Genomic DNA, 19,648 nt, shown 5'->3' on the forward strand with positions numbered 1-19,648 from the left:
GAGACTCCAGATAGGCGGCAGGAGACCCAGTTGTGCCACGTCAACCTCCTGAAGCAGTATCAAGGTACTCCTCCCACTGTATTGGTATCATTATCCACATTTAAAGGTACATACCTCCACAGTGAGACCTTCCCTGCTTCTTCTCCCAAAAGCACTAACACTGAGTCAGTGCCTTCCAACTCGGAAATCCTAACTGATCTTCATACCTATTTGCAGGACAGTAATAGTGCTCCTCTCATCAGAATCTTCAAGGAACATCAGAAGTTGTTCAGGATGATCCACAAGAGTGTAATGTGGTTCAGCACGACATCCAGCTACTCCCTGACACCCGGCCTATTCGTCAACCTTTCTACCGAATCAGCCCGAGCAAAAAGGAAGTTATGCGTACTGAAGTACAGTACCTCCTGGATCATGGGCTGGCCACCCCTTGTGAGTCCCCTTGGGCCTCACCCTGCATCTTGGTGCCGAAACCGCACGGTAAAGTGAGGCTGTGTACCGGCTACAGGAAATTGAATCTTATGACTGTCAAGGATGCTTACCCATTACCTAGAATAGATGACATCCTTGACGCCATTGGTAATGCTCGGTATTTATCTCAACTAGACTTACTCAAGGGATACTACCAAGTATGTTTGACAGAGCGAGCTAAAGAAATATCTGCCATCACCACTCCTTTTCGCCTTTACAGATATGAACGCCTTCCATTTGGACTATGTAATGCCCCGGCCACCTTCCAGCGAGCTGTCAACCGCGTCATCCAGGGCTTGGATAACACCTACGCCTACTTGGATGATATCGTTGTGGCAACTAACACCTGGAACGAACATCTGCTCCAGCTGCAACGATTGTTCGCCAAGCTCCTGACAGCCGGCCTCACCATCAACTTGGGAAGTCCACCTTTGCTAAAGGTAAAGTGCTTATCTTGGTCATGTGATAGGGAGTGGCAGCCTAGCTCCGTTAAACCTACACACTCAAGCCATCCAGCATTACCCACACCTACCACCAGGAAGCAGCTCCTGCGCTTCCTTGGTCTTGCCTCCTACTACCGTAGATTTGTGAAGAACTTTAGTACGGTAGCGACACCACTGATCACTTTAACCAGCCCCAAGCAACGGTATCATTGGACCATTCAGCAGACCATTGCTTTTGAACAACTTAAATCTCTGCTCTGTACTAATCCCATTCTCGCCTCGCCAGATATCACGAAGCCTTTCATCCTCCATGTCGACGCCAGTGGTACCCGCATCGGGGGTGTCCTGATGCAACAACGAGGCGAGGATGTTCTACCTGTTAGCTACTACAGCTACAAGTTAAAACCAAACCAGAAGAATTACAGCACTATCGAAAAGGAACTACTCTCCATTGTCCTGAACTTACAGCACTTTGCATCTTACCTACAAGGTACTCGGTCTACCACCATCTACTCGGACCACATCCCCTACGCTTCTTGCAGCAAGCCCAATTCAACAATCAACGACTTCTACGATGGGCTTTGTATCTGCAGAATTTCAACCTGGAGATCTTCTACATCAAGGGTTCTGACAACATCATAGCAGACGCCCTCTCCAGAGTCTATGAGGTAGAGGCAGCAACACCTACCACTCTACCATCTGAAGAGTACTTAACCCGGTAGAGCAGGCTTCGGGGGAGAGTTGTGACAGTAATCTTTTCAAAGAGACTGAGCCAGGTCTTCCTACATAAAGTTACTTATATATATACAACAATAAGATGCTACCTTCAAGATACGTCTACCAGTAGCACAAAACGTTTTGACCAGGAGGCAAACGTACCCTAAACTCCCCCCTACTCCTCACTCCCTCCATGCCGGCTCGCCACCATCATCAATCAGCAAACTACCATTCCCAGCCTGCCTGCTTCTGATTGGTGACCCGCTGACTGCACACCTGCACCTCAGCGCCCTCTACTTAGTCGATGTCTGGGCTTGACCCAGTCATTGAAGTTAGAATATCTTGTGCTCTCAAGCTGTGAACAACTAACTGATATACTCTGTCTATCAGGTGGATGTTTCTCAGCTAGCGCTTCATTCTCAGCACCTGCTCATTTCATTTTGTTTATATTATAGAGTAACGTCATCCCTGTTCTTAATTTTTATGTTATATTTTTTGACTTGTTTGTTTGCACTGTACATAGCCAAGGAATTGTCTATGTTTTTAATCTGTTTTCAATTTAATTAAAGTTTCATTATTCATACTATGTGTTTTGCGTGTATTCCCTTACTTTACCACAGACAACAGCCAAGCAGTCGATCTTTTTTTTCTTTAATGTGATTGGCATTGACACCAGCCATTAGGAGGACTGCCGAACATCTACACTCCTTCATTTTCCCGTCACAATAGACATACTGTTTATGGCTTCTTTAAAATCCAGTGAGGATAGGGTGATGTTTGATATATGATTTGATGTTGGTATCATATCCATGAAAAATTAATTTAGGTTATCAATCTTTAGTGTGTTTAGTGGCTGGCTGAAAACAGAGTCGTACTGCTTCCTCAGTAGCTCGCTCATTTCTTTGTTGTCATCGGTGAAAGTTCCATCTCCCTTATGCAGGGGCCCGATACTAGATGTAGTTTTTATCATGATTTTGCATAGGAGAAAAAATGTTTCTATTTCTATTCCTAACCTTCTTCGCTATTCTTGAGATAGAGTGCGACTCTCAAGTTGTTCTGAGATTCGATTTTTCGCCTATTGAGGGTACGACGTTCTCATTCCAATCTGCATCTCTTCCTCTTTTTTCTTATGGGTATGCGGTTTGTGCATATTTCTAGGGCTAATGAGCATATTTTTTCTAGGCACTGGTTCAGGTTTGCCTTTTCTGGCTGTTCTTCCCAGCTTATTTCTGTGAAGTCTGGTTTATTTGCTCCCAGTTTATCTGTTTATTATTGAAGTTGAATTTGCTGAAATCTCCTCCACCGGGAATCTGAACTGGTTTAGATGGTATACTTGTCATACTTGTCAGAACTTCAATTAAGTTGTGATATGAGTAATAGGTATTTGTAATCATTATGTTCCTGATCATTTCATCATTATTAGTGAAAATGAGGTCCAGCGTGTTCTTCCAAGTTGGTTCTACTATTTGCTGGTTTAATGTAGGTACATGGTTATTTTGAGAGATTATCTTGAGAGGATTTCAGGGCTTAGCATCCCCGCGGCCCGGTCCTCGACCAGTCCTCCTTTTTGTTACCCCTCCCCCCTCGGGAAGCAGCCCGTAGCAGCTGTCTAATTCCCTGGTACCTATTTACTGCTAGATAACAGGGGCATCAGGGGTGAAAGATACATTATGCCCACTTGTCTCCTTCGGACTACGAATCCGAAGCGCTGTCCATTCAGCTGTCAGTCGCCTATATGGTAGGTACATATTTTCCACAAGCTTGGATGTTCCCATCCTAATATTCGTCTGTAGTCGCCGACCATGTGGAGTGGCCTCTTTACTTTAAATTGTCGTTAATTTAACATAATTACATATCAAAAGACGTTATTAATTCCGTTACTTTAATACATGAATTTCTCTAACTTGATGAATTTGACACAAGGAGCATGTGGCACTCCGTGTTTCCACACAAAATTTCAAATCCCTCAGGAGGGGAATGACCCTTCCGAGCATTTTAGGTCAACTTCGAACTCGCAGCATATTTTTACAAACGGCGTGTAATACCTTCTAGTGAACGACAGCTTATATTATATTAGATCTACAGCCTTTTATATTAACAGTTCTACTGTTACAATGAGTAACACACATACACAAGGAACATGAGTCACACTATCACACAGGGAACATAATGTGAGAAGTGAGTTACACTCACACCCAAGGAACATGAGTTACGCTCATAAAAAGAGGGCATGAGTCACACTCATACACAAGTAACATGAGTGACAAACACACAAGGCATGTGAGTCACCTCACACACAATGAACATTATGTGAGAGACAAGTTACACTGACACAAAAGGAACATGATGTGAGACGAGTCACGCTCACAGAAGAAAAATGAATAACACTCACACACAAGGAACATGACATGACAGACGAATTGCACTCATGCATTAGGAACATGAGTTACAATCGCACACAAGGACCATAATATGATATACGAGCCACACTCACACAGAAGGAACATGACATGAGAGACGAATCACACTCAAACACAAGGAACATATTTTACATTTCCACAAAACGAACATGAACACTCTCACACAAGGAACAGGATTTACTCTCATGCAGAAGGAACATGAGTCACACTAACACTGAAGAAACATGAGTTACACTCACACTCAACGAAAAGAAGTAAAACACATGGAACTTGTTGAGATACGAGATACACTCACACAAGTAACATGACGTGACAGACGAGTCACACTCACACACAAGGAACATGAGTAACTCTCACACAAAAAGAACATGACGTGAGAGACGATTCAAACTCACACACAAGGAGCATAAGTTACACTCACACACAAGGAATCTGAATTACACTAACATACAAGGAACATGAGTTCCTCTCATACAGAAGGAACATTAGCCACACTAACACTTAAGGAACATGAGTTATACTCACATAAAAGGAACATTTGTTACTCTCATACAAAAAGGATAATGAATCACACTTTCATTAAATGAACATGAGTTACATTCATACTCAAGGAAAAGAAGTAACACTCACACACAAGGAATATGATTCACACTCACAAACAAGGAACACAAGTCACATTCACACATACTAGACATAAGTCACACTACCACACAAGGAACATGAGTTACTCTCATGTACAAGGAACACGAGTCACACTTACATACAAGGAACATGAGTCACACTATCACACAGGGAACACAATGTGAGAAGTGAGTCCCACTCACACACAAAGACTGTAATGTGAGAGACGAATTACTTTCACACACAAGGAACATGATTCATACTCACACACAGGGAACATGATTCACACACTCTTTCTCATCCCCTTCTCTCTGTTCCACCGCCTCTCTTTCTCATCCACCTTCTCCCTGTTCCACCGCCTCTCTTTCTCATCCCCTTCTCTCTGTTCCACCGCCTCTCTTTCTCATCCCCTTCTCTCTGTTCCACCGCCTCTCTTTCTCATCCCCTTCTCTCTGTTCCACCTCTCTTTCTCATCCCCTTCTCCTGTTCCACCGCCTCTCTTTCTCATCCCCTTCTCTCTGTTCCACCGCCTCTCTTTCTCATCCCCTTCTCTCTGTTCCACCACCTCTCTTTCTCATCCCCTTCTCCCTGTTCCACCGCCTCTCTTTCTCATCCCCTTCTCTCTGTTCCACCACCTCTCTTTCTCATCCCCTTCTCTCTGTTCCACCACATCTCTTTCTCATCCCCCTTCTCCCTGTTCCACCGCCTCTCTTTCTCATCCCCTTCTCTCTGTTCCACCGCCTCTCTTTCTCATCAGCTTCTCTCTGTTCCACCGCCTCTCTTTCTCATTCCCTTCTCCCTGTTCCACCGACTCTCTCTCAACCCCCCACCCCCCTCCCTCTCTCACGTCTCTCTCTCTCTCTCTCTCTCTCTCTCTCTCTCTCTCTCTCTCTCTCTCTCTCTTCTCTCTCTCTCTCTCTCTCTCTCTCTCTCTCTCTCTCTCTCTCTCTCTCTCTCTCTCTCTCTCTCCTCTCTCTCTCTCTCTTCTCTCTTCTCTCTCTCTCTCTCTCTCCTCTCTCTCTCTCTCTCTCTCTCTCTCTCTCTCTCTCTCTCTCTCTCTCTCTCTCTCTCTCTCTCTCTCTCTCTCTCTCTCTCTCCTCTCTCTCTCTCCTCTCTCTCTCTCTCTCTCTCTCTCTCTCTCTCTCTCTCTCCTCTCTCTCTCTCTCTCTCTCTCTCTCTCTCTCTCTCTCTCTCTCTCTCTCTCTCTCTCTCTCTTCTCTCTTCTCTCTCTCTCTTCTCTCTCTCTCTTCTCTCTCTCTCTCTCTCTCTCTCTCTCTCTCTCTCTCTCTCTCTTCTCTCTCTCTCTCTCTCTCTCTCTCTCTCTCTCTCTCTCTCTCTCTCTCTCTCTCTCTCTCTCTCTCTCTCTCTCTCTCTCTCTCTCTCTCTCTCTCTTCTCTCTCTCTCTCTCTCTCTCTCTCTCTCTCTCTCTCTTCTCTCTCTCTCTCTCTATATATATATATATATATATATATATATATATATATGTATTTATATATATATATAGGGGTACCACCACTGGTGCAATTATAGGGACCCACAGCCTCAGAGAAGGGAACACAGAGCATTCAGGGAAAACTTGCCATTTAACTCTGAATACGAAAGAGTGTTCGCTTCTCCTACCACCCCTTTTTTTTTATTATGGTGTACACTTTATAATGCAGGGTTATACAGTTACATATCTGATTTTATACAAACAATGAACATTAAGAGGACACAAGAAAAAGTTCGCTTCCTAGAGGCTGTAGATTTCCTCAAACTCCTCCGACGCCGGGCAGGAACCGAGGATGCAGTGGGCATTCCCCCTCTGGATCGCGACACTGAGGCGCTGAAAGAGAAAACTTGCCTCTCTAGGGTCTCTTGTGGTGTCAATGAGTTTGGAACCAAGATCCTTAAGAAACCTTCTTGCACTCTCACCCCATGGGCCTAGGGTCTCGGACCCTGTTGGAACGAAGTTGTACCGTTGATCTAATTGCCTGTACTTGACTGACTTTTGTTTTTCTCTGTGTGTCACTGCGGCTCCTGCTGTACCAGCAGAGAGGGTGATGTATGTCGTTGCCAGAGTGGATATGCAAGTATAGTCCCATACCAACTGCCTGCCACCCTTCCACTGACGCAGTGTGATTCCGTCTGGTTGGCCGGCAAAGCTAACAGAGTCACGGTTCAGTAGGTTGTGGAGCTCTCTCCCTGCTGGACACTGAGCAGAGGCAAGGTCTTTTAATGATGTCGTTGACTTCGTCGTGTCTAGTGTGCCAACCACTCGATTTTCCACAAAGCAGGCCATGCAATCCGTATTCGTCAGCATCTGCCTCGCCGCAAATACACCTGTGAACAGTGTGGATAGGGGCAGCAAGGCGGAGAGCGACTGCAATACGGAGCTCCTGCGGATCAAGACGTGTGCCTGTCGCAGACATAGGGACTGCCAGAAGGAAGTCCCCTGCATGGGGAGCCTGCATAGCTGTGAGGCGTGCACGATTACTGGGGGTTGTTGCTGCCTCCAGCAAAGCTGTGGCTACTTTGTCTACAATGGAGCTGTCCCAACTGAATTGTTTCTTGGCTTTCGGCATGGCTGGTCTGAGTGCTGGGTCTGTCATGGCACCCCATTTCGTGTCGCATTCCGTGTAGTGGGGGTCCTGTATCCCCGCTACATCACTCAGGGTGTCAGGTAGAATTTCCTTAACCAGGTCATCTGATCCTGAGGAGGAAGACAGGAAGGCTGGGACAGCAATTTGGGTGGTGGTGCGGACACCCAAGCCACCGAGCCCGACAGGAAGAGTGGCTTGTTTCCAATGGTATTCGTTGAGGGAGAGGTTAACAACTTTTTCCAGCATGGTCTTCAGTAAGAGATCATACTCCTCAAGCTTTCGGTTGTCGTAAGATGGGGCGCACCTCAGAAAGTAGGTTAGCCTCGGAAGGGATAGGCATTTGGTGAGGAGATAAAAAGCATCGTGGGCATCGATGTCACCTATTCTGTCTTCCATCCTCCTAAGGTCTGCGATTTTCTTGTCGAGGATCTCCTCAATGGCGTTAGACCCGAGGGGGGCTCCATGGAGGGTGCTGTTCTCGGCCCTAATGACATGGGCTCCAGGCAAGGCAGACCTTATTCTAGCTACGATGTCTGGGTTGGAAGAGACTACTTCACACTTGGAAGGGTTCAGGACGAGACCTAGGCTTACTTCTTGCTCCTTATTTTCCTGATATCTGACAAGAGGTGGTCTATGGTGCCAGCTATAGTTCCATCATCCATAACATCCATAAACCAGATGTTGAACTCGCTGGACAAGCTTTCGGTGATTTCTTTTAAGACTAAGCAGAAAAGAAGGGGAGCAAGAGGATCACCTTGCTGAACACCTTCACATGATCTGATTTCATGTTCACCAAAGAGCAGTTTTGACTCACCACTGTAGCACGATAGTATGAACGGGTAGAGGGGCCGGAAATGGCGATGTACGGCACAAAGTAGTGCATCTCTTCTTACCATGTTGTAGGCATTCTTAAAGTCCAGTTTGAGCAGGGCCTTTTCATCAGAAATGTTGGTGATGTATGCTCGTGCTGCATGGGCAGCCGCTTCACAGCCTTGGGGGATTCCAAAAATAGCTTGATTGGTTTCAGCAATTCAGCCGCTTGCTGGCTGACAACCCTCGTAGCAGCCTTGGCAATCAGGCGTCGGAGAGTGTTGCCAACGGCGATTGGCCTGATTCCTTCGTCCTTCATTTTGAGAGCACAGAGGGAGGCACCAAAAAAGAGAGGCCTGATGACTTCAGGTATATCACCAGCCAGGCACAAGTTGACGAACCTTGTGAGTTCCATAAGAAGATCTTGTGCAGCATCACCAACCGCAGGATTTAACATTTGCTTGATATGTTGAGGTTTTAACCCTGTAAAGCCGCCTGCTGACCCAGGTGGAAAAGAAAGGGCTGCTTTGTAGACCTCAGATTCACCAAGGATTAATGGGTCTGAAATGGTGTCGGCTGATGGCGGAACGATGTTGTCGCCTTGAGGGGCTCTGGGTGGGTGCTTGCTTTGCAGGGCCCGTGCTGTGGCTGACTTTCGAGGAGCAATTTTCTCGTCACTGGTGAGGACTCTAATAGCACTTGCAGTATTTCCCTCTTCAATTTTCTTGCTGATTTGTGCTCTGATTTTGTACGTTTCCGGTATGTTGTTGTTACCATTCCTGCGGTGGGTATGTTTTGCTCGGAGAGGCAGGCGAACTAGGTTGTCCCCCCTTGGGTATTCATTTATCGCCCTCAGGACCGAGGAAGCAAGTGATTTGTCCCTCCTTGGAGGGACAGTGAGGCATACATTGCCAAACAGAAGGACATTATGCCATGCTTGAATGTTTTCCGGGGCAACATTGACCCTTTTCAGAAGATTACAAAGTTTGGTTGCTGCATTTGGGCGGGCTGCTTTTGGGATGTGTGGTAATGTTCTAGTTCTGTGTGGTAATGTTCTATATATATATATATATATATATATATATATATATATTATATATATATATATATATATATATATATATATATATATATATATATATATTATTATTAAATATGACCGAAAAAGTAAGATTAATAATTCTAACACGAATTTTCTCTATCTTTCTTACGTTTCTTTTCACTGTTGATGGTAATTCAAAGATCAATTCTCCAAAATTCATTTTTATTTCTAGTCTGACGCGACACTTGAGCGCGTTTCGTAAAACTTATTACATTTTCAAAGACTTTAGTTTACAAAGACACAACTGAAACTGAATAGAGCTTACACATCTTCGAGGTTTATATCTACATTTGGGTGAGGTGGATGAGGTGAAAAACGAACTTTCAACAATGGGTATTCAATGGCTATTAAATTCCAACACAAGACAGAACACGAAACAATGGGTATTGAATGGGTATTAAATTCAAACACAAGACAGAACACGAAACAATGGGTATTGAATGGAAGTAATTGTAGAAAGCCTATTGGTCCCTATTTCTTGATGCTTTTACATTGGAGCAGAGTCTTGAAGTAGGTAGAATATAGTTTTGCATTAATTGGCTGTTGATTGCTGGTGTTGACTTCTTGATGTGTAGTGCCTCGCAGACATAAGCCAAGTTTTCATGAACTAAGGTTTTTCGACTACCTAACCTACCTAACCTAACCTAACCTAACTTTGTCGGCTACCTAACCTAACCTATAAAGATAGGTTAGGTTAGGTTAGGTAGGGTTAGTAAGGTTCGGTCATATATCTACGTTAGTTTTAACTCCAATTAAAATAATTGACCTCATACATAATGAAATGGGTAGCTTTATAATTTCATAAGAAAAAAATTAGAGAAAATATATTAATTCAGGAAAACTTGGCTTATTAGGCAAATCGCGCTTGCATAGTAGGCTGAGAAGTGCGTTCTGGCTACTAGGTACGACATATATATATATATATATATATATAATATATATATATCCAAATGTGGATATATATGATGGATCCAGTGAGGATCCACAAGGTCTTCTCTGAGTACTCTTTATTTTCTTCTCTGAGGCTATGGGTCCCTACACTTGCACCAGAGGTGGTACCCCTTCTAGTATTAAAAAAAAATAATAATACTATATATATATATATATATATATATATATATATATATATATATATATATATATATGTATATATATATATATATATATATATATATTATATATATATATATATATATACATATATATATATATATATATATATATATATATATATATATATATATATATATATATATATATATATGTGTTTCATTGAATATGACCGCATATTCTGTATTTATTATTTCTGGTTTAGGGCTTCTATCCCTCTAACTATTTTCTTAGCATCAGGGCTTAATTGAAATAGGAGTTCTCCAAAACTCATTTTCGTACTTTTAAGGTGAAGAAAAGAATTGATTTACTATAGAGTGTATTACACTTATTTGTATAATTTGCACGACGTTTCGAACCTCCATGGTTCATTCTCAAGTGAACAGATCTTACAATACTAGTTGATTTTATACCCGCATTAGGTCAGGTGATAATACAATGAAGGTGAAAACATGGGGGGATACATAAGGGATAAACATAGGGGCTGCAGAAGGCTTATTGGCCCATACGAGGCATCTCCTATCTAAACACAAAGATTAATCCAGTGTAATTGGCCTGTTATGTTGGACATTGTCTTCTGTGTTGGCATCGATATGTTCTTGTCTTGTCCTTACTCTCATGGTGGGTAGAGTAAATAGTTCCGTGATTTGGGTGTTCATGGTAGGTCGCTCTATTCTTATGTGAATTGCCTCAAGAATTTGTAATCTTCTTGAATCTTGGGTTTTGTCTATTATGCAAGTATTCTTGTTCAACATTTCTCTTGTTAGAGTAATGTCATGGGCTTGTCTCATGTGATTCCTAGGGGCACCAGATTGAAGATGGCATGTCAAACGCCTCGTCAGCTTGGTCGACGTCATACCTATGTACTTACATTGAAGGTTACATCCTTCGTGGGGGCAAGTGTACATGTATACAACGCTTGACTGCTGTAGAGGGTTCTCCGTCGGCTTCGGGCTGTTTTTGATAAGGAGTTCGGAAGTCTTCTTGGTTTTGTAGAATATTATCAGGTTTATGTTTTGGTTAGGAGTAGTGCTTTTTACTCCTTTACGGATTATTTCTTTCATTATTCTTTCCTCTTTTATATGTTCACTGTGCATGGTTGATTTGTAATATAATTTTATTGGGGTGTTGTGGTTTCTGTTCTAGGTTCTGAATTATACCAACGGTCCAAGTGTCTTCTTATAGCAGCGTTTATTTCTGCGTTGCTATATCCGTTGTTCACCAATACCTGAGTTACTCTTTCAAACTCTCTACTCACGTTGCTCCATTCAGAGCAGTGGGTAAGCGCTCGACGAATATAAGCATTGAGAACACTGGCTTTGTATCTTTGGGGGCACTCACTTCTACTGAACATGTTTGAAAGAAAACCTGCTGTCAGTATACACCAATATATATATATATATATATTATATATATATATATATATAATATATATATATATATATATATATATATTATATATATATATATATATATATATATATATTGTCGGGGTTCACCGTAAGAGGAACGAGTAACAGTATACCCAAGATCACTCACCGTAGCCCTGCGGGTCTTCACTCTATCCTCGCGGCGCCACTGTACGCCAGGAGTACTGATCGGCCTCTGATCGAGAATGAGTGAGAACACAGCTTGTTCTCTTTACAGCTGTATGCCCGCCCCGACACTAGGCTCTACTACTAACCACAAGGTCGCCAACTGGTGTTTCCAGTGTCCAGTAACACGTCAGTGGTTTTGTTGAATTGTGTTAGCAGTGGCAAGAACACACTCAATAGATCTGATATCAGGCAGGTATTTATTTCTATCACTCTGTTTCCTTTCATGTATTATATAGCCACAAGAAACATGGAGGGGATAATACAAACACCAAGGTATTTTGTGTTTTACTTAAAACTCAAGACATCACATAATTATATCAATAAGCAAACAGCTATTTCATACTAAAGTCTCATGAAAGACATTATCAACATAGTACATTCATCAATTACTCCGGGTGCCTGCACACACCAATAATAATAATAAATACCGTGAGTGCTCTATGTAGCCCCACTCTGCACCTTGTGCCTTACTGTGACATAGGTGAGCCTTGCTCACGACATACAAAATACTCTGGCTAAATAATATAGCTGACTAAAGGGGAATTGGGAGGGAAACTAGAATCACCTATTTCCACCTATCCTCCGGTGAGAGTTGAATTGTATCTCCTGGTCCAGGCTCCTGCCTCGTGTAGGGAACGCCCCCACACACACCCTGTCGTGTCCTCCAGGAACTCAATCAACGTCCCAAATTAAACGCGTCGTCTCCGTGTTCTGTCCTCCGTGGGTCCCTGCTCCTCCTCCACATCTTGTAGGGTTGGAGTCGGTCTCCCGGCCGTCAACTTCTCCTCCCAACTACGGCTGCCTGCCTACGTCTCGGCTGCAGTCGTTCGGATTCCCAATTAGTGTCTTCTTTCACTGCTTCCCAGTGGATTGGCCCAGCCACTATGTCGTCACTGTGAAGCAATCAGACGTCCCAGACGATACTGCCTAGACTTCACCTGCACAGCACCCGACCCTGGAGCACTTGATGCTCAATATTCCGTCAATTCCCTCTTCGGTCCACACATGGAATGAAGGAAGACCTCCCGGCAAACTGGCAGACTACGGGTGACGCGTAGGATCCACGGGAGTGGCGTATTACTGTCAGATTGACAGGATCAACCTTCACACATCCGTTCACCTTGACGTGTCGTGTCAGACTGATTCCCTCACGGAGGATTGGCCCAGCCACTACGTCATCAATGTGAAGCTATCAGCCGTCACAAACGTTGCTGCCTAGACTCCACTCTTGCACAACACCTGTCCCTGGAGCACTTGATGCTCAATATTCTGTCAATTCCTTCTCTGGTCCAACACATGAGCGAAGGAAGACCCCACAGGCGTTGGCAGACCACAGGTGATGCGTAAATTCTCCGGAGACGGGGTAAACTGTCCAACTGACAGGACCCCCCAGCGCACGTCCGACCTCCTTGACGTGCTGTCTTAGACTGATGGCGCCAGAGTCGCGCACTGACCGGACCCCCACCCCCTTCCTTCGTGACGTCATATTTGCCATGGGAGGTTTTCATTGGCTCCCTGTGCCACGTCGCTGTCGGTGACCAATCTGGTGCCACTGACGTCACACAGTTTAGGCGGCAAAACAGAGGAGCCAGCGCCATATTGGCTCCCTAAAGGGCCTACACTACAGCCCAAAATACTCTTCTTTCACGAATTTCTCGCTATCTCGAGAACACTACACTCTCTCCACATATATCAAACTGATGCCTGCGATGTAAAGAACGCTTGGGTAAAGTGGACATGACTCTTACAGGAGGCGTGGGAGAAATAGAAGGGGGGGGAACACCGTTACAATATATATATATATATATATATATATATATATATATATATATATATATATATATATATATATATATATATATATTGTTGGGGTTTCACTACTCTATTCTTACTCTGGAGTGAGCAATAGTTATGCTCGAGGTCACTCACCATAGCCCTGCGGGTCTTCACTCGATCCTCACGGCGCCACTGCACGCCAGGAGAGTCTCCCAGTCAATCTCAACGGCCTCTAATTGAGAAGGAGTGGGAACACGACTCGTTCACTTGACTGTCATGTGCCCTCCCCAACAATCGGGCTCTACGGTTAACCACAAGGTCGCCAACTGGTGTTTTAGGTGGCCAGTAACACCTCAGTGGACTGGTGGAATTAGTGGTAGCCTTGGCAAGGTCACACTCAAAGATCCACTGGGAGTTCATAGAGTTCAGGCAGGTATGTACTCTTATCACTCTATGCTTTCAGTATAATATAGCCACAAGATCAATGGAGCGAATGATATAAACACAATGGTAATTTTGTATTTTACTTAAAATGTATGAAAGATGTCACAAGGCCAAACAATAATAAATAAATCAACTGATCCTGGCAGCGGCCGGTAGTTCCCACGAATAGTATGCACTCACTAGGTGGCAACACCTCCCCTCCTCATCAAGTGTAAAGAACAGCTGATCGCCTGGCCCCCGCGCGAAAGTTATTTGCTTGTTTTCTGGATTCACGCGCGCTGTTTCTTTTAGTTCTCCAATATTACTAGAAACTCGCACACTCGATATTGGCACAATTAGCACGTATTACTTAGTTACACTTTACTCGGGCTCAAACAATCGTTTCTACAATCAATGCTACAATGACTCACTGAAATGGTTTTCACTGCCCTTCATTCAATGACATATTATGAAGTATTAAACACTGGAGTTTTCAGTACTTTCTCTCGTGGGCGATAACGCAATAATTCACTGTACTCACACATGATTAGTCACTGCATGAACATAGATATATATAATGTATATAAATCAAACATCAATACATGGGAAAATAAATAGTTTCTGGGCACGTAACCTAACCTCCAAATACTGGCATAATATTATATATAATTTATCACTATATGTTCACATCAAAATCTCTAGAAAGATATACACAACACAGTAAATTGATCACTTGTTCCTGGTGCCTGTTCACACCAATAATCAACATAAGTATTATAAGTACTCTTGATAGTACTACATCCTGCACACTGGTGCTTTATTGTGACATTGGTGAGACTTGCTCACGGCATATAAAATCCTCAGGCTAGATAATATAGCCGAATAATATAGCTAACTAAAGGGGAATGGGGAGGGAACTAGAAACACCTACTTCAACCTATCCTCCGATGAGAGTCGAGATGTAGCTCCTGGTCCTCGTGTCGGGAACGCCCCCACACACACGTCGTCGTGTCCTACCGGAACCACTCGTCGTCCCACCGTTTAGCGCGTCGTCTCCGTGCTCTCTTCACTGCAGGTCCGTCCTCCTTCTTGTCTCCTTGAAGGGTTGGAGTCGGTCTCCTGACCGTCGTCTTCTCCCAACAACGGCTGCCGCCTACGTCTCAGCTGCAGTCGTCCGGATTCCCAAATAGTCCTCTCCTTCCTCAGGTACCCAGTGGCTCTGTCAGCCACTACACTGTCACGAACTGGTGAACTGCCACAGACGTCACTGCATGGCTTCACTGCTTCTTCTTGCACAGTACCTGACTGGAGCACTTGTTGCTCAAATAACCTTCGATTCCCTCTCTGGTTCAACACATGAACTAGGGAAGACCTCACAGAGTACTGGCAGACTTCAGGTGACGCGTAAATCCACGGGAGCGGGAAACAACTGTCAAACTGACAGGACCAATGTCGCACTTCCGACCTCTTTGACGTGTCGTGTCTGACTGCTGGCGCCAGCTCAGCGCGCGGCCTGGACCCCCTTCCTTCGTGACGTCATTTTCGCCACGGGAAGTTTTCATTGGCTCCCGGTGCCACATTGCTGTCGGTGACCAATCCGGTGCCACTGACGTCACATGGTTTTGGCGGGAAATCAGGAAGGCAAGCGCCATCTTGGCTTCCTAAAGGGCCTATACCACAGGCCAAAATATTACTATTTCACAAATTTCTCGGCTCTCCGAGAACACTCCACTCTCTCCCATATATCAAATTGAAGCCTGCTACGTAGAGAACGCTTGGGAAAAGTAGACATGACTCTTACTGCAGGCGTGGGAGAATTATAAGGGGGGGAACACCGTCACAATATATATATATATATATATATATATATATATATTATATATATATATATTAAATATAATTACATATATATATATATATATATATATATATATATATATATATATATATGTATATATATATATATATATATATAATATATATATATATATATATATATATATATATTATATATATATATATATATATATATATATATATATAAATTTTTATGTACATTGTTCCTTTTATTTTTTCATTATTAAATTGTATCTACTAGGAGTATCCTGGTGTATCTTTTACATGCATATTATTTTTACCCGTAGAAAATACCCGTGCTGACAGGTACACGAGACTTGCTGAACTACATAGATAATACAAGTTAAACAGGAAGATTGAAGAAACAGATCAAACGTTGAAGCTATCATAGGAGTCTCAGGAAATGGAATTGGAACAGAAAGCTGTACAAGAGTTAAAGAAAATTCCAAAATATTTTTTCACATGCAAAATAAAAATAAAAATCCTCCGCCAGTAATTGACCTTTAATTACAGTTGCAGGTATGTACACAGAGCACAACAAGGAAATTAGTGAAATTCTAAGAAGGCAGTATGAGGCTATGTTTAGAACACCAATAAAAACATGAAAGTTGAAGATCCAGACAGCTTCCTTATGAATGACATCCAAGCGACAGATAATATAACGGATATTAACACAAACTTGGAAGACTTTGAAAGATAAATAGACAACATGGCCATGCACTCAGCCCTGGTCCTGACTCGTGGAAATCAATATTCATAAAGTAAAGTAAAGTACCAGTAGCACGAGCGCTCAGTGAAATATGGAGAAAGAGCCTGTGGCCAGATTCACGAAAGCACTTACGCAAGCACTTAAGAACGTGTTCATCTTTCCTCAATCTTTGACGGCTTTAGTTACATTTATTAAACAGTTTACAAGCATGAAAACTTCCCAATCAACTGTTTTAATTGGTATAAACAGCCTCCTGGTGCTTCGGAGCTCATTAACTGTTTAATAATTGTTAACAAAGCCGCCAAAGATTGAGAAAAGATGTACAGGTTCGTAAGTGCTTGCGTAAGTGCTTTCGTGAATCTGGTCCCTGGATTCAGGGGAGATACCAGCAACACTTAAATCTGTAGATATAGCTCCTCTGCACAAGGGAGGTAGAAAAGCTTTCATAAAAAAATTATAGACCAGTTGCACTAACATCACACATAATATAAGTTTTTGAAAGAAAATTTCTAGTGGTATGGAAAATAATGAACTACACAACACAGGACAACTAAGATTTACAGCAGGAAGATCCTGTCTGTCACAGTCCCATCCACTATGACAAAATCACAGAAGCCTTAGAAGACAAGCAAAATTCAGATGTTGAATACACAGACTTTGCAAAGGCATTCGACAAATGTGACTATGGAGTGACAGCCCATAAAATTAGATAAATAATAATAACGGGTAAAGTGGGGCTCTGGATTTTCAACTTTCTGTCAAACAAAATGCAGAAAGTGATGGTCAATCAAATAAGATCAAGCCCACATATACTGAAAACCTCTGTACCCCAGTATCCCCTTGCACCGTTGCTATTTCTCAATTTTATCTCGGATATAGACAAAAATACTAGTCACAGATTCGTGTCATCCTTTGCAGATGATACAAAAATCAGCATGAAAACTTCCTCTGGTGAAGGCACTGAAAAACTGCAGGAGGATATTATTAAGGTTTTTGACTGGGCAACTAAAAATAAAATAATGTTTAATTATAACAAGTTCCAGGTACATAGGTATGGTGAAAACGAGGAAGTTAAACGAAACACAGGGTACAGGTCACAATGAGACCCAATCATAGAAGGAAAGCAACATGTAAAAGATCTGGGAATTATGATATCCGACATTTAATTAACATAATTGAGCAAATATAGCTGCGGCCAGGACAATTATAGGATGGATTACGAGAACATTCAAATCCGTAGACCCCACAGCAATGCTAATACTATTTAAATCACTGGTGCTATCCCATTTTGGGTATTGCTCAGTAATCACTTCCAGTTTAGGAGCGGGAGAGATCTCTGAATTAAAGGGAATACAGGGAACACATATGGCACGTACAAAAACAATAAAACATCTAAATTAATGGGACCGTCTCAAAGCTCTCAAAATTTACTCGTTAGAAAGGAGACGAGAGAGGTATCAAATTAATATATTCAGTAAAGATACTTGAAGGCCAGGAAATAAATTTGCCGAGTAGAATGACAACATACTGGAACGAAAGATACGGAAGGAAATGCAGAATAGAATGAATAAAGAGTGGAGGTTCCATAGACACAATCACAGAACACTGTCGGAACACCAAATGTCCACAGATGTTCAACACCCCTCACAGCATGCATTACAAAATATTGCTGGAACAAAGGTGAATGCATTCAGGAGGCAATTAGATAAGTTCTTGCAAGAAGTGCCGGAACCACCAGGCTGTAGTGGATATGTGGACCTACGGGCCACTCCAAGCAACAGTCTATTGGACCAAGTTACTACAAGACGAGCCTGGTCTCAGCCCGGGCTCGGGGAGTAAAACCCTCTCCAGGTATGCACCAGGTAGGTATCAACACACACACACACAGCTAATTTAGGTTAGGTATAAACACTTACACAGCTAAATTAGGTTAAATATTAACACACACACGCATAGCTAAGTTAGGATAGGTATCAACACACACACACACACAGCTAATTTAGGTTAGGTATAAACACTTACACAGCTAAATTAGGTTAAATATTAACACACACACGCATAGCTAAGTTAGGATAGGTATCAACACACACACACAGAGCTAAATTAGTTTAGATATCAACATTCACACACTCAGCTAAGTTTGGCTAGCTATCAACACTTACAAACAGCTAAGTTAGGTTAGGTATCAACACAAACACAGCTAAGTTAAGTTAGGTATCAACACACACACTCACACAGCTAAGTTAGGTTAGGTATCAACACTCACACACAGCCAAGTTTGGTTAGGTATCGTCACTCACACACAGCTAAGTTAGGTTAGGTATCAGTACTCATACAGCTAAGTTAGGTTAGGTATCAACACTCACACAAGTGCATAAAAGCAAATAAATCAGTCCGTAACACTAATACTGAGACACCTCAAATCTCTGAGTTTAAATCATTATTTCAGGACAAATTTCCACCATAAAGTAGACTTGTCACTTTATACAATGTTAGAGCAACACAAGTGTTCCCTGTTCGCCTGAACCACAGTAACAACACCCCAGGAGCACAATGCTCTCGGGTGACGATGGTGACCGAGCACTTAAGAGACCACGAGACTTACGTTTGTAGTGAGGTTGCTTGACACGTTCGTTGTTGATAGGTGGCGAGGTGGTGGTTGTTGTAGGGGAGGTAGTGGTTGGTGTAGGGAAGGGCTGAAGTGTGTGATGTAGCAGTAGGCAACCAGCAGAAGAACCACGGCCATACACGCTACTCTCCTGTGTTTCCTCTCCACAACACCATATTGAAGCATCTTGTTTCTAGTGACCTCCTCTGTTGCAAATATAATGAAAATATATACATTGTGTATTAGAGTATTCCTGCACTGTGGTATTTGTCTAAATTTACCTGGGAAAACAATTTCATATATAGAACGATATATTTACTAAATCTCTGACTGAGACATTCCTTAACAACAGACATGCCAGAATATCATCTGGGCATGATATTCCGGATGATTTTCACTTACTT

General features: G+C 42.7%; 1 protein-coding gene across 1 annotated transcript in view; it reads right to left on the reverse strand.

Annotated features, from left to right (window-relative positions):
* The window catches only part of LOC123762360 (uncharacterized), a 164,351-nt gene extending 144,905 nt beyond the window's left edge, over positions 1-19,446 (reverse strand). Inside the window, exon 1 of the mRNA XM_069323937.1 lies at positions 19,242-19,446. Coding sequence (XP_069180038.1) covers positions 19,242-19,430 — 189 coding nt within the window. The 5' untranslated portion in view covers positions 19,431-19,446. The remainder of the gene's footprint in view (positions 1-19,241) is intronic.
* Positions 19,447-19,648: the final 202 nt, after the last annotated feature.

Source organism: Procambarus clarkii, chromosome 2 (assembly GCF_040958095.1).
Source record: "Procambarus clarkii isolate CNS0578487 chromosome 2, FALCON_Pclarkii_2.0, whole genome shotgun sequence".
NCBI classification, from domain to species: Eukaryota; Metazoa; Arthropoda; class Malacostraca; order Decapoda; family Cambaridae; genus Procambarus; species Procambarus clarkii.